Raw genomic sequence first — 24,290 nt, 5'->3', positions numbered from 1 at the left:
TCATCGATTTGTCGGCAATAAGTCCAGAAATTGCAATTTTCGCTGCTTCAGACGCTTCACATGGTAGATCTTCATCACTTTCTAACATGTCTCACGGTTTTATTCAATTCCAGTGATAAAATTATTGAATAAACGCCAGTAATTCAAAATTTTAAAAAATTTGTTTTTTTAAATAGAATTGTTGATTGTTTACTAAAGCTTCTTTGTTATTTGATATCAAAACATGTGCAGTAAATTGTAGATAACATTCATGTCAAATAATTTTAAATGTCATATTTTTCACTTGGGATACAGTTTTCGAAAAAAATTTGTTTGATACCTACTCGATTGCGAGATTATTTTTCATTCGCGAATGATTTTTGAGGAAAATTTCATTCTCGAATGCAAAAATAGTCTTTTGCAATCTAGCTCTAGCACTATTTCGTAGTGGCTTTTTTGGGTTCGTTTTTAAAAGCTATTTTTACTAATGTGTTAAATTTACTGAAAACTACTTTGAGGGCCCAGGAGTAGACTTGGCTTTTAATTTTTATCGACATTTTTTAAAACTTTCGAAGTTTTTAAGTGAAAAATATAGTTTGTTATCGATATAACGAACTATTTTCCAGATAAAGTCGTTTAACCATATAAATACCATTTCGACAAATATATTATTTTAATAACACTAAATATATGAGGTCAAAATGAAGTACGTAATATCAAATTTATTTTGCCAGATATAACGCCGAAAACGGTATCTTTATCGTTAAACACGTTTAACTACAAAAGTGTTCTTGTATCGATAACAAGCAAGTAAATATTTTTCACTTGAAAATGTACGACAGAAAAATTGTCAATAAAAATTTAAAAAGTAGATTTATAAATTTTGTTGGGAGCTTCGTCCCTGTGCACCCGAAAATAGTTATCGGTAAATTGAATAAGTACTTGCTAGAGGAAATAGCTTCCAGTAATAGAACTTACTCAAAAATTACCCAAATGCAATAGAAACAAAAAATTTATAACGAAAATTCAATTTTCAATTCTAACTTTAAGAGTTAGTAACTGTATAGGATGATTATAAACTTGCAACATTATATCTGCAACACCCTGTACACAGTATTAAAAAGATAATTTTTGAATGTCATGTTTAAAAATAAGCCAAGAGCTTTCCAGCAAATGCAACCACTTAATAATAATAATAAAAATAAATAAATAGAAAATTACCCAGTTATTACAAATTATCCAAGAACCTATTTCATTTTCAGTTAATACTCACATGCACGCAGACCATATTACTGGAACGGGAAGCCTCAAACTTCTTTCAGGATGTAAAAGCATCATATCGAGCAGAAGCGGTGCCCAGGCAGACATTTTCGTCGATGAAGGTGACTACATAACTTTCGGAGGACATCAACTAAAAGTGCTGAGTACTCCCGGGCACACCAGTGGCTGTTGTTCTTTCTACATTGCCGAACAGGTGAATATTATGAAATTATAAGCTTACAAATATTTTTTTACGCATTGTTTGAAATAATATTAGTTATTTACTGAACTGGACGTAAAAATATTTTATCGACCAGTGAAAAGTTTTAAGGATTAAGTTTAATATATTTTATTGACTTGTATAACGTTCTATTTTTTCTAAAGTTAATTCAAAAAAGCATTAAAAAAGCATTAAAAAATCTATTCTACTAATTAAGCCATGTACAAATTCGTGGTATAGTCGGACTCACACTCATATACACACGCATATTATATTAATACAAGTCAAAAACTAAAAAACTAAAACTAAAAAAAACAGCAGCATTTGTGGAGTTATCATTTTCCATGACCAATTCTCGAATGCGTTTCCCAGTCAGAGGTGCTTTACGGAGTGTTAAGGCACCAGTACATTATTTAATACCATAGCTGCTAAATAGGTAAATGAACATCTAAAATACTCAGTTCGATGACGCATTATTTGCAAATCATGTAAATTACGAGCTGATGTACATGATCATGTACATCATGTCGCCAAACCAACTTCTCATAAAGATAGTCAGGAGTTGTATTACACAGTATATTATTTACAAAAACACAAAAATGAACATAACGCCTTTCACCGAGTCTTAATTTACCAAACTGTCTAATAAAAGGAGTAAAATGGTGAAGAAAGGGTATATATGTGACAAAACGCATGCACCAATTTTGAATTTTTTGGAGTTTAAATTTATCAGCATTTGTAAATAAAGGACAATAAACATAATCACAGAAATTTAGATGAGCCAGAGCTCAAATAACGTTTTAAAGGCGCTATTTGCTTAAAGGAGATGAACGTCTTCTTACATAATTCACTAACATGTGAGAATTTCAGGTCATTTTCAAATACAAGACCCAGATTCTTTACTGAACAGTTTTCCAAAGGACAATTGTCAATATAAACAGCAAAATCCCCCAACTGTCTAGTTTTTTTATAAGTACCGATAACCAGGTTTTACATTTATTTGGGTTAAGCATTAGAGCATTTTTATCGCATAACTCCTTAATCCGTAAGATCAACAGCAGTTTGTAAAAATATTTTATCGACCAGTGAAAAGTTTTAAGGATTAAGTGTAATATATTTGTTGACGTGTATAACGCTTTATTTTTTTTCTAAAGAAAATTAAAAAACATTAAAAAAATCTATTCTACTAATTAAGCCATGTTTTAAAGTCTCAGTTTCGTCAAGGTTACTAGAGAGAATGGATGGCACCGGAATAAATAACTATTGTTTCATTCTGCTCTGTCAGTACTGCTTTGTGCCGCCTTGTTTGTTTTGCACAAAATAAAAGTAAAAATGTGCGAAAAATAGGTAGGCTGAAGAAGAAAAACTTCCTTCATATGTGGAAAAACTGCATTAGAGGCCGTGGGGAAACTATTATTCTAAAAATCTCGAAAGAAAATATACGTGCTTTCAGAAGTGGAAAAGCACAAATAATATCAGTGGTGTAAGTTAAAAGATTCTTCTAGCTTATTTCTTGGAGAAATCAAAGAAAGCAAGTCATGTTTTCAGATAAAGTAAAATTATTACATTTCCAAAGACATTAATAGATGTTTACAAACCAAAAAAATCGAACGGGATAATGTCAAGAGTCTTTCATGATATTTTTTTCAGACGACGACTTTTTTGAAGGTGAAATTTTTATAATTTGTTCGTCAATGTTAATAATTTATGCTCTACAAATTATTGCAATAATGTTTGAGACGTGTCGGCCTAGTGAATTACCCAAATTAGAAACTTCAAATGTTGATGATCGAAAATAATCGCTTTACTAGTTGACTCTAAAACTAACAATGAGCAAGATCGGTCGTTTTGCATTCCCGATAAAATAATACGTTGATTTGCGCACGACGAGCATGCCAGAAGTTCTTTAACAACAACAACTGTGCCGAATTCAGAAATGCAGTCACAGTATTGGGAAATTATGTTGCTCACTTCACAGCAGTCAAGTCTAAGGGGGATAGAAGTCATTGTCAGTGGCCGAAACTTACTAAAGACTCAGTAGCGAAAAAAGTTATAATGTTGAAGAAAATACTCTTTTAGTTCTACTGTTCCATTGTACATTTGTTATAACTGGTGTCGCAAAAGTAACGCTCGACTTATGCGCCATTTTCATTCCGAAGAGTTGACGGCATTGTGCAAGGTCACATGTTGTAATAAACATATTGTGGTTAGACAAATACGGAGAGTGTGTACCTGAGAGTGTGCGTAAATAACGTGGAAAAAGTTTAATGCGACATATGTTATCCGTAGTATTCTTACCTTCTGATCACAAATCCGGTGTCAGAATTGAGCTATGTATCACGTCACAGCAATTTCCTAACCTCAAAAAACAAGTCAAAAGTAGCAAAAATTTACGAAAAAGTGCTAGGAAAAATACAAAATTTTTTTTCTATATTCAAATGTTCACTTATATGGTTAAGAATTGGTGTGTCACGTGATGGTTCTTTTTCTAACCTCAAAAAAACGGGTCAATTAAGGTCAGATAACACAAATTTTCAAAAAATAACAGATTCTCGGTAAATTTGGTATACGGGGGTTTTCGAGATCGCTCATCACGGATCCGAGGTCAATTTTGCAAAATTCAAGATGGCGGATCCAAGATGGCCGACTAAATTTGGTATACGGGGGTTTTCGGGGGCGCTGACCACGAATTCAGAATCCGATCAGAATTGCGAAATTCATTTTGCAATATTTTTGTTTACTTTATAACGTGAGTACCCAATCTTATTTTTTTTCGGCTATATCTTGATCTTTTTTTTGTAAAAGATCTATTCACGGGTTTTCTGCCTAATTTCAGGTAATACAGTACATAGGTAACTGATTAAATTTTTAAAAACTGTGCCCCTGCTGTTAAACTACTTCTTTATCTACTCTTGATTGATCTGATAGGTAATTTGAGTTATATAAAGCACAGTAGCATTTGCTATAAAAAACTGAGGATATTTCTGGAACTAGAAATGCGAAATGGTTGTTATTAAATAAGAACCTCCGTACCTTAAGTATTTACATTTCTATAAAGTTTTCCTTTGTAGACTTGTTAATTTAGTTTCGCTACAGTTAGAGTTCGGAGAAACAAAGTAAGTAAACTTAACAGAAGACTCATGATAAATTTTCATCTCAAATACTTATCATAAAACGTATTTTTTATCATAATAAAAGTAGGTAGGTGTACATAACTCCTTTGTGATATTCATGAGTTTGTATTCCGTTATATTTCCCTGCAACGACACTAACTTTATTTGTGCATTTTGCTTGCTTCTTATTTATACCCTCTTTGAAATTTGTCCTTTGTAACAATTTGTACAGTTTGTTTTCATTTGTTTTCATAAGATTTTCGATTGTTACCTTGTCTCCTGTATTTTGAACTTCTTTATAAGAGTCTATTCAAGTTGGTGTTACATCTGTCATTTTGGTTTTATCGTTTTTCAGTTTTTTATTCTAGTCTCGTAGTCAATAAGTAAAAACACATTATCGTAGATATGACTTGCTCTGAACACCAGCTTTTTCAATTCCCTACTTGAAAACATTTTGATTCCTGACGATCTATTAATTTCAATTATTTCAGTATGTTGATGAATTTTATTATTTATTATAGTGTTCTTGTAAATACCGCTTTGTTATTTCATTTGGGGGTGTTCATTTTCATATCAGGTGATGATACTACCCAAATAGTAAAGTTTTATTTTTATACCAACTAATGTACATAAAGTTTAGAAAATTGGAAAGCATATTTGAGTGTAGATAAATAGAGGTGCTAAAACTCGATTTATAAACATATATTTTGCAAATAGATTACATTTTTTAATATCTACTGATTGGTAATTTTAAGTACCGTTCCGCAGCCTTTGATTATTAAAAATACTTATTAATGCATTCTTCCACCATGGAAAACTTTTGTACCTCTTGAACTATTTTCCTACTAAGGTACATACAGTTCTCTTGTTAGAGTTAAAAAACGTGGCAATATTATCAGCATCGTTATCAACGGAATTATTCAGTCAGTATGATTTAAGTTTACACTTATTAAAATGAAAGATAGCTGTAGTGATTGAATTCGGAATGCAAAACTACATACCAATCTGAAATTGAAAAATTAGAGAGAAACATGTGCGAAAGAACTCTATGAAGGAAGCTCAAGGGATACAACAGTTTTAGTTGAAAATATCTGTTCCTATCTGTAAAAGAATCTTATAGTTATTACGCCACTTGTAAAATCAAAATTTTACTCATGTTTTAAGTAGGTATAAGATATCTGTGATGAAACTACATAGTTTGAAGTTTGTACCTTCAACTTCTTTTGAGCAACTAATCAAAAACTCAGTTTCGTTTGAAGAAAAAAGATCTGTTTTTCATTCTCTTTCTCTCTGTAAATTGATGGATGGCGTAAGTAACCTGCCAAGTTACAAAGAGAAATATGTAATTGTTTAATAGAGTAAAAGGAATGACATTCTAAAGAGAAAAAACGATGTTAGAAAGAGATAGAAGCCGTTAAATAGAGAAAGAACACAATTTTACAGAAAGAACGATTATGGGGGATGTTAGAAAGAAATAGCACTAAAAAAATATTAAAGGTGTTGCAAAGAAACAGATATATCATGCTATCCGCTTTCGATACTACACGAAAAAACACCGACCAGCTAGTAGGTTATAAAATTAATGAAAACTTTTTTTGAGTGTTCCGTACTATTTTGGAAAAAAAATTAACAGAAATTCTACAAAATTGTCAAGTTGCAAGATAGTGTTTGCGGAACATCTCACGGCACATTTACTGTATCCAAGAAAATTCGACATGGAGCTGCTAGTAGTTGTAAGGGTATACAATTCCCATTTGGGCATTCTTACTCTTTAACTGATTCCGGAGAAAATAAATTACATGTACGTCGAGGAAACTTTAACACGAAAGAAACTTGTGTGATATATTGTGCGAGTTTACTTTAGAGTGCAGGAAAATTGCTTTTTTTCTATACGAGGAACCTCGAAGAGAAATGATTTTAAGTAAAGTTGTTAATTGAATTTTAAGTTTGAAACATTGCAGTTTAGGAAAAATGCTTAAGTGACCTGCTCGAAAATTTTCCAAGTGACCTACCCTTGTAAAAATCCCATAGTCTATATTGTATGTCGACATATTTCTTGCAGATTAAAAGCAATAGGATAGTCTATATAATTTTAAGATGAACTTTTGTGCAGAAAATACGGTCGGAAATGCTTCTTTGTGGAAACTATTATGCAGTGTAGGTACTGTCTGTTATCAAACATTTTATTTTTAAAATGTATCGCAAACTAGTTTTAAGTATACCTATATTTTTTGAAATATAAATATAGGGTGTCACAAAAGTAACGGACGATTTGAATTGTGTGACATTTTCATTCTGAAGAGTTGGCAGTATTGTGCAGGGTCACATGTTGTAGTAAACAGGTTGCGGTTAGGTAAAATGAAGCCCTGTACGATGGAGAGTGTGTAGCTGAGACTGTCCGCAAATTACGTGGAATTTTCGGCAGAATGAACACCTCGAATGAAATAACTATGAAAAGGTTAGTTGCCCAATTTGAACAAACAGGTTCGGTTGCAGACAATAAAAAAAACAGGCATGTACTGGCCGTTCAGTCGAAAATATTGCTCCGATGAGTGATGGTGTGGCGCAAATTCCCGTGACCTTAGTACGCCGTCAATCACTGCAAATTAAACATTCCAAAAAGCACAATGCAGCGGATTTTAAGAAAATATTTGCATCTGTATCTATTCAAAATTTAGCTAACTCAGGGATTGAAACCAGACGACCATTTAATGCACCGGAGATTCGTTGATCGGATGTTGAAGAATCAACAAATGGACAATGGACGATGATTTTGCTAAGAAAATCATGTTTGGCGACGAGGCGCATTTTCATCTTAGCAACACTATCGAATCCTCGGGTCATTCAAGAACGACCCTGGTTGATCGGTTCCTTTTTAAAAATGTGGCTGGAAATGCAGTGACTGTCAATGGAGAACGATATTGACCTTTTTGTAGCTTCATTTGGATGACATGGCTTTGGATGATACACTGTAAAAAAATCGGTGTGAGTGAAAGCAATAAAGGTACAGAGTTAATCCATTGAGTGAAATTATTGAGGACATTTTCACTCAATATTGAGCATTTTGATCGTTTTACTCATTTGTGATTATATTTAAACTAAAACTGAGTACTTTCACTCAAATATAGTGAAATGAACACACTGTATCTCAAGACACAACACCGAGAAATAGCATAGAAAAATTTCATGAAATTATAATGTAGAATAAAATAAAGACAAAGTACTTTTAAAGTAAAATAAAAAGCTCATTTCATAGTTATTTCATATAAACCTAAAACATTATCAGTCAGAATTTTAAATAATACGTTTTAATGATAGGCATGTCAAGAAAATAAATTTTGGGTACGAAGCAGAAGCAATAAAGAAAGTAAAAGAAAATGCCACAAGAAGGGCCAATTTAGAGATTTTATGAGTAAATTAATGTTAAATAATCTAGTACAAAAGAAAGTTCAAATATTATAACATCAGAAACACATAGGCTAGAAGTTTCTTATAAAAAAATTTGTCATGCAAAATATCATATAAAAATTTCTTGTAAATTAGTATTAAGACGTATAAAAGCTACTACGCAGTTATAAAATATAAATTACGCCGTAAGTTAATTAAAATCAAATTAATCGCAACATGCTGGAGAAATTGCGCAGTTAGAAAACGATAACAGGGATACGAGCAACCAATGGCAAAAGAACAAATCAGTGAATTTACCTGGTACCGGGAAAACAAAAAAACATCGAGAGAAGTCAACAAGCTGAGAGAGAAGCAGAAGGAGATTCTAGAGACTGGTGAGAGGTGCATGTTGTCCTGTGGCTCCCCAAACAACATCAAAAACACCAGGAAGCACTCTACACAGACCTAACAGCCAGCCTCAACGCACAAGAATAGCAGAAAACGACAACAATAAAGTGAGGTTATAGAGACGACCGCAAATTGCCAGCCAGAACGAAACCAAGTAAGTCCAGTTGCATAAAAGTTTTCGCCATGCCATAAAGTGTTGCAAATTCGAACTATAAAAGCTATTGGTGAAATACAAAACCCGTTACAAACTATAAACAATGTCAGTGATTAAAGTTTAAATTGACATTTTTAAACATTCTATAATTTAAGTATTAATTTAATTTCAAATGTTCGTAGTATAAGTTAATTTGTTTGAAAAACGTTTAAAATAATGATAATTGGTTAACCAAACATTTTCTCAATTATGATAGGTAGAATAAGGCATTTCTCAGACAATTATTCATGTAAAAGTATATAAAAAAATATTCTAGTTTCTGTGTTCATAAAAATATTGTTCGAAATTGAAAGATAAATAAGTAATAAATGTCATCTTGTGTAAATATTTCCAATTTTGCTTTTATTCAATGTTTCTTACCCAAAATTAAATAGTAAAGGTTAATTAAAAGAGCATAGAACCGCCCCTATGAGGTAAGGACTCATGCTATTGATAAAATAAAGTGTTTTTTCTTGAGGGACAGTGTAGAAAATGAACATTCCTATCTACACTAATAAAATCCTGTCTACACTGTGAACATTATTTATACAAAGTAAAGCTGCCGGAGGCGATGTTAGCAATGATAAGGTAAGAAAGTCTAGTTCGTCTATGTTTGTCATTATTATTATTAAAATTTCTTATCAGAACCTACACTCAATGGAAAATTAGATATAAATACACCCAAATGACATTTTACATAAAAAAGGCGCCCAAACGGATAATTAATTCTTATACACACAAAATTTACACACCAGAAACAAAATTAATCACCAAATTAAATAATAATTATAATATAATAAAAATAAATAAATAAATATGAAAATAATAAAACTAGCCACTACCAATCACCAAATTACATAATAATAGATACTACTTAAATAAATTCTTCAGTAAACTCGTATTTGGTACACTTGAATCTAAATCGAAGTAAATGTCCTCTCTCGTCCTTTTTCATATCTAGATGCATTGTGTTTGTTTGTTCCCATCGTCCCATTATATAGTGTATCTCGTGGTATGGTGTATGGTGTGGTTTGGAATTGGACAAGTATCGGTTTATCTGGTTATTCTAGTGAAAATTGTATTTAAATGCAGTCAAGGTTACCTTGCCAAAAAGATAATCAACGATTGTGAAATTGGCCGTAAGAAGTATTTATTTGTGTAAGCTGTACATCGTCTCATTTCGTCGTTTCCACTTATTCTGAATTTTATCGAATGCGATTTTCAAGTTAAATTTTTAAATACGTCTCTTTTATTCCATATAGCTGGTGAATTGTGGAGAGTTTCTGCTGACTGGAAACAATGAACGATCTGCTATGCACCTCTTACGATTTCCGCTCGTCTGAATTTGCTGGTTTACATAAGCTGTAGCAAAACGTTCTATTTATAGCTGTGATGCAACATTGACGTTCTGACGACACTCGCCATAAGTTGATAACATCAACTTCTTATTACTGTCAGAGACGAAGTTATTCATCCAAATATTATGGGACAGTTTCTGTAACGTTTGTTTTGTTTTGAATATGCGATCGACTTGTTTAAATTCTTTCATGTTTAGTCTTCAGACTTTTTTATTGTTGTTTTTGTATTATCAACTGTTTTCTAAATATTAGCAGTTGAAATCATATTTTCCTGAAATTTCCAATCCTTGCATACAAAAAAAAAAGATGGATCTAGAGGAGGTGGGCTTCTCCTTCCTTTCCATTAACTGAAGCTAATCCAATATAGAGGATGTATGTATGGTGCCATATTGGCGCAAGGAGAAGTGAAAAGTCGCTTTGAATTTTCGGAATATCAGTATATTCAACAAGATAAATTGCACCTACAGTGCTGTACAGGAAAATACATATAGGCGCATACGTATAATACTCTGTGCGCAAATTTTAAGCGAATGATGTCCACAGGCGGCAACTAATGGAGGTCTTTTGCGTTTTATTTTATTATCTCCCATTTTACTCATACTAACGTTGCTCGTAGGAGGCATCCAATCATTTTATTTTCGCCACATTCAAATAAATCACCCTATATAGCGCTTATTTAGAATCAGTGCCCTGGAAATTTCAAAGGCGATATTGACCTGCGATATGAACATCCCTTCCAGCCATTATGGCCCTTTAATATCGCGCCCATTTAGAACTCAATTAGAGAAGGCCTGGTAGATGTCTTGGAAACAAACTGCTACTCCCACTATCAAGATTGATGGTAACCCCCGCGGCAATGATAAACGCGGCCTCTAATTGTTTCGGTGTCCTTTTATAATGAAATCCTTTGCGGAGTTTAAAGGACTACGTGGTTGCCGGTCCGTGCCTCCCAAGTCAGTGTCGCCTTGGGGCAGTTTATTGAGAAAGGCTTAGACCCAAGATTTGCAGATAAACTGTTATTAGTTCTGGAAGTGTTATGAATTTATATTGTTTGTAGATCATTGTACAAACCAAAAATCTTACTTTAGAGATAACGATTGGAAATGGTTGATATTAAAAGTATAGTAATAGTTGGTCGAGAAGTGTTTTTAAAAAATGGAACTGGAAAGAATATACAATATCCCTAAATTGAGAAATATTTTTTACAGTGGATAGAACTATTCAAAACAAAAAAAAATCTTCAAATTTTATTTTTTAAATAACTCCATAATAAGGCAGCTACAACCTTCACAGTTGCAAAGAAATTCAAGCAAGGTCTTGCAAAAAATTTAAGCACTTAAGTCGATGGCCCGTATATTTAAAACAAGCGGTAAAGAAACGTAATAATTCTCGCTTTCTTTGTAAATGATTTTATTTACCAACCTTTAAATACATTAAAACACAATTATTTACATTAAGGTGTATATATTTTTATCTGTTTTCACTATAGTAAATAGACTATTAATACAATTTTTTTGAGGAGGTAAGTGGATTTTACCGTATAAGTGGAAGTTACTATGAACTAAGTGAGGTAACTTACCTCCCTATGGAAAAAAAAACGATTTAGAGTTATAAATGCATATTTTATGAATAAATAAATAGAAATATTTGATGAACATTACATTTTATTAATTATTATGAATAAATATTTATAGTAATTTTACAGTACATTTAGTAACATTTATAGAATCTGGATTAATTATTCCCCTCGCGTTTACTAATTGTCACATTTTTCTCAAAATGATTTGACCGCTCCATTTCAGTCACCGGAGATTCAATATTATCTGATTGAACCATTAAAACAGCATGATACCACGTACTACTAGAACCTGGAGTTGAAGTGTCATTGTAGAGAACATAACTTTCTGCAATTGTGACTGATTTCCACCCACCATGTCTCTTGATTGCTAATACATCAACTCCTATATTAGCCAGTAACGTTTATTAATTTATTTATTTTTATTTAAGTTACACCACCTGACAGTTAAAACCAATTAATAGGTGGGAGAAATAGCTAGTAAAAATAGATGCATTACTTAACAAAATCAGATTACTAAAGTACAAGAGTAAAAAAAAACAGTTAACACAAATTATAAAAAAGTTATAAAAAATTATTAAAGATAACTACTACGTATGTAGGACTAAATAAAAAATACGGTCGACAAAGTTAAAATAAATGCTAACATAAATACCAACAAAACAATCACTTTAATATTCAACTAAAACTAGTTGCCGATGTTCTTAAGAATGAATGGCCTGTATATGTTTCAGGATGTTTTAGTTTAAAAAACTGTGCAATCTTATTGGGAATCATAGAAAGGGTATTCTTGCCCACCGGTTGGTTGTAACATCTACCTGCTAGATAGCGCATATAAAAGCGTCAAATTTTAGTTTTAATTTCCAATCTAATCTTGATATATTTCTTGAGAATTTCTAGGTGGGAAACAGAATCCAGACGAGAAGTAATTGTAAATGTACGTGACATACCATTTTTAGAATCTGGAATTGTAACTACAATAATGTCATCGAAATTTTTTAAATTGACATTGTCTAAAGTAAATTTGCATAACTCCTCAGAACGGTATGCTCCTGCAATGCCTAAGACAAATCATTGACTTGTCCTCTTGTAAAAGCGTTTGACTTTTTAGGTGTATCGCCGTCATTCTTACGTTTCGAAAATGCTCTCAGCAGAAAATAGTTGACTTTAAAGTTCTTGACTTCTCCATGAAATATGCTAGCAGTGACATTTCAGAAACACCAGTATTTTTGTTCTGGCAACATTCTTTGAAATTTCTATAATATGCTCGTCCGTAGCGCACTTTCGACTTCACGGGCAATAAAAATTCGCAGGTAACATTTGCCGCACTTTCTATTTGAAAATCACTCATTTAGAAATAATAATTCAAAACCAACGAAATTGTAACTTTTATGTAGCTTTGTTTATAAACACTTTAGAAACGACAAAATCCAAACAATCAAGGCGACTTTGCAAGATTTCGAATAATGAATTGATTGATTAAGAAATGTGAAAAAATAAAACCTAATATCAATTTCATGAACCATAAAGAACTGTGGGAGCAGATAAAATGTTATACACCACGCAGCAGTTAAGTATAATTTACCACTCTTGGACTCTATTGCCAGCCCTCGCTCCGCTCGGGCGCAAAATTGTCCTCGATTGGTAAATAATACTTACCTCTTTAATGGTGTAAATATACTATATTATTATCGTGCGTCAAAACAAAATGATCACACCGGGCGCCTCCGACACTTTGCTCTACGCATCCGACTTTCACCTCCCAGATGAAATAACTTAAACTGTACATTTGTATCAGTTCTATCATGGATTTTAACTAGGATTTTTGGTTGAACAATTTCGCTGATAATGTCCCACATTTATGACAATAATGAATAAGTTGATATCACGGTAGCGTAGTCGGTCGAGAGTGCGGTGACAAGCAGTTCTCGGCCAGGCTTCCTATTCTGGTCCGGGTTCGATCCCTGGCGTCGGCACTGACAATGTTGATAGATAAAGGGTGTTATCCGCGTTTTTTTTTCAAGTGTAGCCCCCTTCCGCACTGCCTCTGGCTTTGGATTTGGGGGTTGTCTCATTTCTGTGGTGTGTTTTATGTTTTTTTTTTATATGTTATTAATTTGTAGACAGTCTCGTCAGAGTTATTATTATTACATTACATTATGGGTACACCCTTCATAGATATCATTTTTTCGGATTTTGCAAAGGAGCAGAGACGCTGTTGGAGGGCAAATAGAAAATGTGCAACGGGAGGAACAATTTTGAGTATTACTGACAAGGATCCAACAAACAAGTACTCGAAAAGCACGCCAAGATGAAGTGACCCAAAAAGAAGTTTTGACAACATTGTGGAAGTCTGAGTTGTACTCATTTCATGTACTTCAAGCCACAGTCACAAGACTACTCGAATAGAGTGGCTCTTACAGTAACATGGGGTAAACGAAAAGTTGACCAGAAATATTTTGGAATGGACGAGGCTGATGTGATGAATATTTCTCAAAGTAGTCACCTTCTGACTGAACACACCGACTTCTACGGTGTTTCCACTTTTGGAAGCTTTCCCGGAAACATTCTTTCTTGAGAGTGTGGAGTACCTTCTCCGTATTTGCTTGGGTGTCTTCAATGAAATCAAATTGCTGTCCTTTAAGCGAAATTTTCAATTTAGGAAACGAATAGAGGTCGGCAGGGGTTAGATAAGGAGAATAGGGGGGTTGCGGAAGCACAGAAATTTGAATTTTCGCCAAAAATTAATCGATTAAGAGCGCATAATAAGACGGTGCCTTATCGAAGTGAAGAATTCAATCCTTGTCTCGCTTTTTCTTCCGCAAACGTTCAATAATGGTTTTATAGTATTCCTGATTGTTTCATATTCAAGAAGGACAATAACCGTAGAATCGAAAAAAATCAGCTAAATTGTCTTCACATTCGACCGATTTTGATGCGCTTTTTTTTGATCACGACGGACCTGGTGGACTTTTCCACTGCGATGATTGTGCCATTATTTCTGGGTCATACCCATAAACCCATAATTCATGTAGGTACTCGAAAATAAAAAAAATAGACTACTTGGACACTTTTATCCAGATATTATTTTTACACTAAACTTATGTTCAAAAAAGAATACAATACAGTTATGTACATTATTTTCTGTATTTGTAAATGTGCCTTGTAATGTCAACCAAAATGTGCCACCTTGTACATATAGCGTATAAATGGTGCCGAATTAAAGAGAGTACAAAGGGATGTTTCTTCGGAGATTACAATATAGTTTTATGATAGTGATGCAAGTCCTACAAAGCTTATCATTTAACGATAAAATGGGATAGTATCATACTTTTAAGAATATTAATTGCAGAACTTCATGCAATATACATTAACTTTATAGTCAAAGAAATGAACTAGTTGATTTCTGAATTATAAGCACATGAATTATGTAATAGGTTAATGGTCACATTCAGCCTTTTTCAGACTTCTTTCTTGTGCGAAAGAGAATAAAAATAGAGGCTCCTCTAAAGGCAAATTAAACCCTAAAATAATATCTGAACTGATAGAGAAATAAAGAATAAAAAATATAAACCGAATTCTTTTGTAGGTTAAACTGAGATAACTCTAAACTCTAGGCAAAAAGAAACAAATAAAAAAGTCCAGAAATATAATTCCGATTAAAATATCCCTTTCTTTGTTTCAGGGAATGGCTTTTACTGGAGACGCCCTCCTCATCCGTGGCTGTGGCCGCACCGATTTTCAAGAAGGCAGTCCGGAATTACTCTACCATAGCATCCATACCAAGATTTTTACTCTTCCAGATGAGACACTGTTGTATCCAGCCCACGACTATAAGGGTCAGACTGTTACTTCTGTGGACGAGGAAAAGAGATTAAACCCTAGACTGACGAAAACCTTAGAAGAGTTTGTGCACATCATGAACAACCTCAACCTCAGTTACCCCGCACAAATAGGTGAGTTAATTAATTTTTCCGTTAGATTTCAAGGAGAAATAAATTGACATTTAGTGTTTTTCTTATTATTTTCTGTAACAAAATTTAAAATTTTGTTGAAAGCATACGAAATAACTAAATCTGAAGTTTTTAAGGTCTCACTAACATTATCACAAGTCCATCATTGGCTTCATAATGTCGAGTAGCTTGAAACTAAACACGAAAACAGATTTCCATGTTGAATTTTTTCTTGTTGTCAATCTTTATACCGTGCTTTGAAGATTTTATCGCTAAGGTACCTACGTGCCTAAAACCAATGGGAAAGGTGCATAACACCTCTCAACTTATAGGATCCATGATGTGCGCACCGATTTAGTCACTTGATTAACCAAAATGGCGGCTAAACCGGAAACTGGGGGCATCGGATTTTTACGATGATTTGAAAGGTTGTGTGGTCTGATTGATTTAATGGGTTAAGAGATGAATTTGTTTATTTTCATGTGGTCTTAGTTATACATGACTTTATCTTGTTTTGCATAATACCGCCAACTTATTTTTTTGCTTGAATTTAAATGCGTATTTCCATAAAAATCGACTTAAAAGTATGGTATGGTGGTAAAGTAAAAGTACTTTAACGCTAAGTGTCAAATGATTAAACAATGACACAAATAATAAATATTTCCATGTATTTTTTTCTCTGAATCCGAATCTGCCTTCAGGTTTAGCCCAACGGGTCTGAGTTTTCGGGAAAATTCAAAAAACCGGTCAAAATTCACAAAAAACGTCATTTACTATCGACGAAAGTTATAAAAAATCATATTATTCTACCAGCTCACTAGACGTCTGATTTTTCACTCGTTTTATTCCAATTTATCATCATAGAGTCCGACAAGCTGGTCCAATTTCATTCAAAAACAGAAAATAGATCAAAACGCCATTTTCATGGCATAATTCGTGTTGCAGAGTTCTAGATCCATCTGTTTATCCACCCACCCATTTATGCATTCATACATCTTTCTATCCAGTCGTTCATGAATGAATACGCATATTTATTCATCCACCTGTACCACCTATAAAACCCACTCATCCACCCATCTATCCATCTACTTTTTGTACTAAGAGATAAGTCTAGAAGATTGAGAATGCGAAAATTTCCGAATATTTCTGCGGTGAAATTGAAAGAAGGTGTATTCGATGGACCTCATATTCGGACATTGTTCAAGAATGCAACATTCATCACTACAATGAGTAGCATTGAGAAGAGTGCTTGGACTAGTTTCAAAGCTGTAGCGACAATTTCTTTAGGAAACAACAAAGGTCCTAAATACGAAGAAATTGTATCACAAATGATAAAAGACTTCCAAGATCTGGGATGTTTGATGAAGTACAAGTTGCACTTCCTTCATTCACATCTGGATTGGTTTCCTGAAAATCTTGGAGAATACAGCGAAGAACAAGGCGAACGATTTCATCAGGATATGAAGGTTATGGAATAGCGATATCAAGGAAGCTGGGATGAAAGCATGATGGCCGATTTTTGTTGGTTGTTAAAAAGAGAAACGAAAAATAGAGGGACTAAACGAAAGCGTAATCCTTTGCATAGATCCTTTGGAGAAAAGAGTACACGTTATAGCAACAGAAATAAGAATGATTTGTAGATATCGTTTTCTTTTGTTTAAAAAGTAGGATATTCTACAAGTTTTATTGCATTCTCAGTCTTTTAGGCTGTTATCTCTCAGTACAAAAAGTAGTTGAATAGATGGGTGGATGGTTGGGATTTATAGGTGGTACAGATGGATGAATAAATATGCGTATTCATGCATGAACGACTGGATAGAAAGATGTATGAATTCATAAATGGGTGGGTGAATAAAAAGATGGATCCAGAACTCTACAACACGAATTATGCCATGAAAATGGCGTTTTTAATCTATTTTCTGTTTTTGAATGAAATTGGACCAGCTTGTCCGACTCTATGATGATAAATTGGAATTAAACGAGTGAAAAATCATACATCTAGTGAGCTGCTAGAATAATTTGATTTTTTATATCTTTCGTCGATCGTAAATGACGTTTTTGTGAATTTTGACCTGTTTTTTGTATTTTCCCGAAAACTCAGACCCGTTGGGCCAAATCTGAAGGCAGATTCGGATTCAACGGGAAAAAATACATGGATATTTATGGGTCTGAATACCAGAGCCGTTCCTTTTTTCTTTGTGGGGCTGTGTAATAATTATTGTTACGGCAACCATAATTCTTATTTATCAGGTTACTGTGATGGAAATATGAAATTATATTGTATAAAATGCTTGTAACTTCTAAACAAAAACGAATGGGACCTATGTTCATATAAGAAAAAATAAATTAACCAGCTACTCTCTGTCAAAATTTGTCATAGAGCTTGTAGAACACTCTGTATAGGTTGACATATTTTATTTATGGCAAATTCTTAGATAAAATTATTTAAAAAAAAATTCTGTTAGAAGGAACTGTCGTATAGCACCAAAAAAGAAAAAGGAGCCATCCTTATCGAGACATCGATGTCACAGAATTAATTTCAACCGCAAATAAGCTATTGGATTTAGTGACTTCCGCATTTTATTTCTTTTAACCTTAGTAATCAACACCATGCGTTATTTATGATGTCTGTTTGGTCTAATTTCGTAAATCCAGCCACTGGTGAACGGCGATTTATGGTTCTTTTTATTCGATTATCTGGCGTCGGGGGTCCCAACCAGGACAACCCCCGACGCCAGTGGGCATCCCAGGCAGCTTGAAATGCTGCCAAAGCTCCATTTGGCCACGGCAACGACATCGTCGCGAGAGATAGAAGGCCAGATACTTCCCGAGAAATACTGCACAGAAACAAAAATGATATGTGCACGCTTTGTAGATGAAAAAGTGCGATCATGACCTATTTATTGTTGCTTCCACGCCCCAGACTGTCTGCTATGGAAGCGACGCAAGAAGGAGAGATATATAGAAGATTGCTTTGTATAAATGAAATATGTAAAATCTATGCAGACCTAGATATAATTCTAGGAACGTTTTCTCCGTTTAATGAATGTGTTGACCGATGGAACGCATAAATTTCTTTTTATTTGGCTGTTATGTAAAAAAAAATAAGAAAAACATATCAATAATACTAATCATTGAAATGTATATTGGTTTGTGTTTAGTGATATAAAGTGTAGAGCAAGCTCATGTAGAATAAGAGGTTATATTATAACATGCCTTAATTTCTACAATGTTTTGAATAATTTGTCTTAATTATATCTTGTGAGGTTAATTTGTCATAATTTTGAATGAATGAAGTAAAATAATTCAATGAACTTCGTTGATTTTGTGTGCAAATGGTATATTATACAGGCTGATTCAAAATTCACTACAAAGAAATTAGGAGCGTATTTTTGAGATTAAAATAAAACTTTTTATTTTCTATAAACGTGGGTCCACAATGCTTAGTTTTCGATATAAAGGGTTTTAAAGTTTTTTATTTTCTTCGATTTTTTAGGAATAATTTCCAAACAGATTTAAAATAAATAAAACTTGGCGCACGGGTTTTTTTAGGATGCTAAATTGAAGTATGTTTGCTTTTGATGCTGCTTGTAAAGGGCGCCACCTATGAGGGTACGCTTGAATTAAATTAGCTATAACTTTTTTTGCTACCTTGTACATTGACGTTTCGTATTAGTGCTTTTTCCCTATCTATACTTAGCCGAAATCTCTCAGAACAACCGTCTCCGAGATATTAGCTAATGAAGAGGTAAGTTATATGCAAATATTAAAATCTGTTTGGAAATTATTCCTAAAAAATCCGGGTTTTCTTCGTTTCTAATTATCCGATCGAATCGATCGACCTCTCGTTTTATTTGTATTTAGATTCTCTACAAATTGTCTGTCTGTAGCATTCTCTTAGTTTTATAAGGAAAAACTAAAAACAATGAGTTTTTTGCATAAAAATACAACACGTATCTACAGACTGTCTTTTATATGATGACACAGTCCGTTTGCTACTAGTATTTTTGTCACAAACAAAACCTCTATTGATTGGCATAAGCGGCGAATTTGATCTGTTAGAAATATGTAAGAATATTCCATAAAAAAAAACTTTTAGTTTTCTTAGAAAAATCAGGATTATTTAAGTCAAAACCGACATTTAATACTAGTTTGATACCACTAATGTTCGTATTTTAACACATAAATCTATCGGATAATTAAATAGGAAAATTAAATATTTTTGGATAAGATATAATAGGGTGCTACATTTTATGATTGGTCGCTGGTACTATTTCTTAGGTATTACGGTAATTAGACCTGTGTGATAATCTGCCACAACCGTTTGCAAAATATAATCTGTCGGCATTTAAATTTTCTTCGTAGATATGGTAAGAAATTTGGTTATCTTAATTAGACAAAAAACATTTACGCTAAATTTATTTTGAAAGTTTCTTTCCCGGATAACATGAGGATATTCAGATTACCACAAATGAGTATTATGTGTATTAAAAATACCTTCTCTCGTAAATTTTGACTCGTCTGTCCATATAATATGTTGCAAAAATTGTGGATCTTCTTGGTATCGCACTAACATCGTTTCACAAAATTGTACACGTTGCACGGCGTAGCTTAAATTTGTATGGACGCATATCATTAGTTCTTAGCATTTTGTGATTGGACGCTCGTCATACTCTGCGGCACGAGTTGATGATTCTGGATGAACATTAAAATAGGCTAGCACATTTATTACATTATCTTCATTTGAAGTTATTGGTTTTGGCAAAATTCTTTCTGCACAAATTCGACCATACTCTAGTTGATTTGCTAAAATTCTTCTTAACTTTTTTCTGTACATTGGTGGCAAATTTGGATATGTCACATTAGAAACTGTACATGTTCTGCTTATAATCCCATTGAACCGTCCGTGAATGAATAATAAATTTAAAATATCAACATTTGAATATATATTGTTTTCCATTTCTTATAAATACTAAATTAAACTCTCACTGCAAGAAACTAACAACAAATTGACAGTTTAGTTGATTGTTTTGACGTTTTGCTAAAATTTCCACAACTATCCTCGTAAGAAATTACATGATTTTAGGTGATTACACAAAAAATAGTAGACAACTTAAAAACTAGAAGAGATAGGTTTAGGGAACCCTAATACTGTTCTAAAGAGAATAAAATTGTGTATCGGAATATAGAAAAACATACAGGATGTTCCATTAAAAAAAACGACTTCTGATGATGGTTTGAAGTTAACTAAACTCAGCATTAAATTTCTAGCACCCTGTATGCAATTAAGCCACTTTGAAATGGGAAGCTTAGGGGTCTAGCTATCCCCCTATAAATATTGTTGCTTTATCTTTCTTACTATAAAATACACATGGTTTGAAACTAGTCACTGTTTCTCTCCATTTTTTTTTTGAAAAAAATTAATTAAATATCTCGAAAACGGTTAGTTTTAGGAATAGGGAAACTTCATAAAAGTCCACCTAAAATAACACGTATAATCCAAAATTGCAATAATATATAGGGTGTTCCATTTAAAATAAGCAAGTTGATGGCGACTTCCGGTATAACCGGAAGTGGTACGTGGACACCATTATTTTATATGAGAAAGGCATGCCCGAAAACCAAATTTTCAAAATTCAAATCGAAGTAGTCTCTGAAATAATTCTATTGGGCCGTCACCCTGGGACACCCTGTATATTCCACCAGACGCATTTCGTGGTGCCATGTGGAAGCACCATAAATTTAAAATATGCTTGTTATCTCGCGCTAGTCGTTTATGTGAAAAACAAACTAAGAGGGTGGCGTTTTTGTAACGAGAAGGACCTTATAGATGCTGATTGTTTCCAGATCTCTCAGGAAATGTGGAAGAGTTGATTTGAGGACAGGTTTCGGAAGATGCACAATTATAAAGTATTTTAAAAAATTATGAAAATAAAGATTGCAAAACATATCTAGTATCTGTTCAGTGAAGTTTGCTCATAGTAGCTAACTGTAGATTGTGAAACTTGAATAAAAACTAATGCTCAGCCATGCACAGATTCAGTTATTCAATACATATTCAGCCATATATCTGGTTCTGTTAAAATTATAACTATATTTTAAGAAAACAGAAAAACACTTTTGTTTCCAACAGATCAAATCTACTTATTGGGACTCGCAGACCTCTACCATAAATATATCCAATGCGACTAAACTCGTCACTCAAACGATAAGTTGGAACCAGCAGATTTGTCGTACTATTGGACTCTTTGCACAAGATCAAATCGGCCGATTTATCAGTATGTGTATTCTATTTTGTCACAATTCGTACAGAGGTTGTAGTTCTTATTCAAAAATACATATAGTTAGCTGCTAGGCAGGAATTGACTAGCACCGACTTAAATTTTATGTATTTCTTGAATGTGTGTGTTTCTCATCCAATCTTTAATTGATCGCAGAGCCTATAGGAATTGGTTTAGGAAAAAATATTACTTTTGTTCTGGGTTATCTGCTGGAAATTTGTCGTACCATGTCTATTACATCCTCTTCTAGTTATTAATAATAATATATTATTTCACATGTTTTGCGCAATTGAATAGAAGTATAATACATACGTCAAAATAAATTACAAAAGGGAAAATTATAAAATCTGAAAAATTATACAATCTAAAAGTCAGGCTTTGTGTATAATGAGGCCAGAAGCAGAAACTGGAACACTTGATTAAAACGAAACTCCATATTTCATAAACTTATTATCCGTTTTTCTTTTGTAATCCTACACGATGAGTTTCCCCCGAAAACAACGCCTGCCATATATTTCAATTCCCTTACCCACACCTGTATTTGTTGTAAATACGATACTTGTTCCCAAACACAATTAATGCGGAGTTATTTACAACTTTCGCCGCGTTTTCAGAGTTATATGGAAACTTTCTTATTGTTTACATAAAACATACGTATTAATTAACTCTATGTGGATTGTTTGCGATATTTACGTCAAGAGACTACAAGTTACACAATAATTATGACACAATTAATGCTTCAACAATTTCAGAACTTATTTTGAAAAGGTCTATCCTTAACCTCACATTTAACGCCTGTTATAATGTGTGTTTTGCTTGTGTTAAAATTCTCCATTGATTAATTATCAACCTGCAGCAAGTTGAACTTCGTACGATATTTATTGACATTGAATTCCAAGAAGACCCCTGCGCCACTTTCTTGGAATTAACCCCATTGGACGCCCGATGTAGAAAAACATTGGCGGCGTAGCGTTTACCGTAGCAGCTTGCAGTGCATATTGCAGTTACGAAGGCATGTTTTTTCGGTTCTTTTCTCGGAATTCTATCTCAACAATTATTATCATACTGACAGTATCTCTGGGTATTGTAAGTGTTAAGAATTTTAATAGCAAGAAATACTCTATAAAAAACAAAATAAATAAGTATACAGGGCGTTAAAGTTCTCGTAAATACAATTTTTGTTTACATCTTCCAAATAGGTTAAACAAATAAGGTCTGTTATATAGGGTGTCTCATAACTAGCTGCCAACCCTGAACAGGTCGATTCTATGATCAAAACTAAGTAAAATAGTTCATATGCGGAAATGCTTCCTAAGGGCACAGGGACCCATTGAAGAGGGAGGAATGGAAATCATTTTTTTGCAATATCTCTCAATCGCGTTGTGATAAATGAATGAAATTTGGTATACACAGCTAAATTTTGATGAGCAATTTGATGGACTAATCCATTTATTTCCACAAGGTCCATTGGGGTGGGTACGGGGGGGCCCTTGGTACTTTGCGTGTGTAACTTTTTCATCTTTGACTTTTTAACAAATTGGACAGCAAATTCCGTTTTCCCGAACTGTTTTACGTTAAAAAGGTACTCTTGTTTCAAATCGTTATCTTTAACGGTTTCTGAGAAAATCGCTCTTGAATTAATCCCACTTTGGTCAATTTCATAGTAATTTAAACAAAATTATCAAGGTATTCTTATGTCAAAGTATTGTCAACCCGATTGCCAATTTAATAGTTCTAAGCGAAAAAAATGGAAGAGTTTACGGGACAAGAGTTAGTTGATATGATATTTATTTATGGCTTTTGCGATGGTAATGCTGCAGCGGCAGAACGCGAGTACGGGAGAAGGTTTCCAAACCGAAGGCTGCCATCAAGGAGGACATTCCCTACGGTATTCCGCAACTTAGCTGCAACCGCCACTTTTCGAAAGGCACCGGGTCAAGGACGTCCCAGGATTAATAGGGAAGCGGAGGTCCTTGACGCTATTGAACAAGATCCTACGACTAGCATACGGAACATTTCAAGGCAAATAAATGTTCCTCGGCCAACGGTACTACATATCTTAAAGATTTCCTTAACAGAATTGATTAGATGTGCTACTAACATTTCAGGTTGGAAGAATATTAAAGCGACAAGGTCTACATGCCTATCACTATCGACGTGTACATGGCTTGATACCAGAAGATTTTGCGCCACGTATGCAATTTTGTCGCTGGATTTTGTCGCTGGACAACGAGCAAGCTTCCAAAATTTTGTGGTGTGACGAAGCTACTTTTACCCGAAATGGAAAATTAAATTTTCATAATTCTCATTATTGGGAAGAAGAGAACCCACATGTTGTTCGGAGAACAAACTTCCAGCAACGGTTTTCCATAAATTTATGGGCGGGAATAATTCACGACACTCTGATTGGACCTATTGAAATTCCACAACGTCTCAATTCAAATCTTTATTTAAACTTACTTCAAGAAAATCTTCCCCAAATTCTCGATGATCTGCCTCTAAATTTACGACGTAACATGTTTTTTCAACACGATGGAGCCCCGGCACATAGTGGTCGCAATG

General features: G+C 33.6%; 1 protein-coding gene across 1 annotated transcript in view; it reads left to right on the top strand.

Annotated features, from left to right (window-relative positions):
• LOC108908325 (persulfide dioxygenase ETHE1, mitochondrial) overlaps nucleotides 1-24,290 on the top strand; it is a 79,025-nt gene that overhangs the window by 5,210 nt on the left and 49,525 nt on the right. Inside the window, exons 3-4 of the mRNA XM_018712351.1 lie at nucleotides 1,242-1,453; nucleotides 15,180-15,450. Coding sequence (XP_018567867.1) covers nucleotides 1,242-1,453; nucleotides 15,180-15,450 — 483 coding nt within the window. The remainder of the gene's footprint in view (nucleotides 1-1,241; nucleotides 1,454-15,179; nucleotides 15,451-24,290) is intronic.

The sequence above is a fragment of the Anoplophora glabripennis genome, unplaced genomic scaffold (genome assembly GCF_000390285.2).
Source record: "Anoplophora glabripennis isolate ALB-LARVAE unplaced genomic scaffold, Agla_2.0 scaffold196, whole genome shotgun sequence".
Lineage (NCBI taxonomy): Eukaryota > Metazoa > Arthropoda > Insecta > Coleoptera > Cerambycidae > Anoplophora > Anoplophora glabripennis.
The sequence above is the reverse complement of the archived record's forward strand: the minus strand, read 5'-3'. Positions and strand labels throughout refer to the sequence as shown.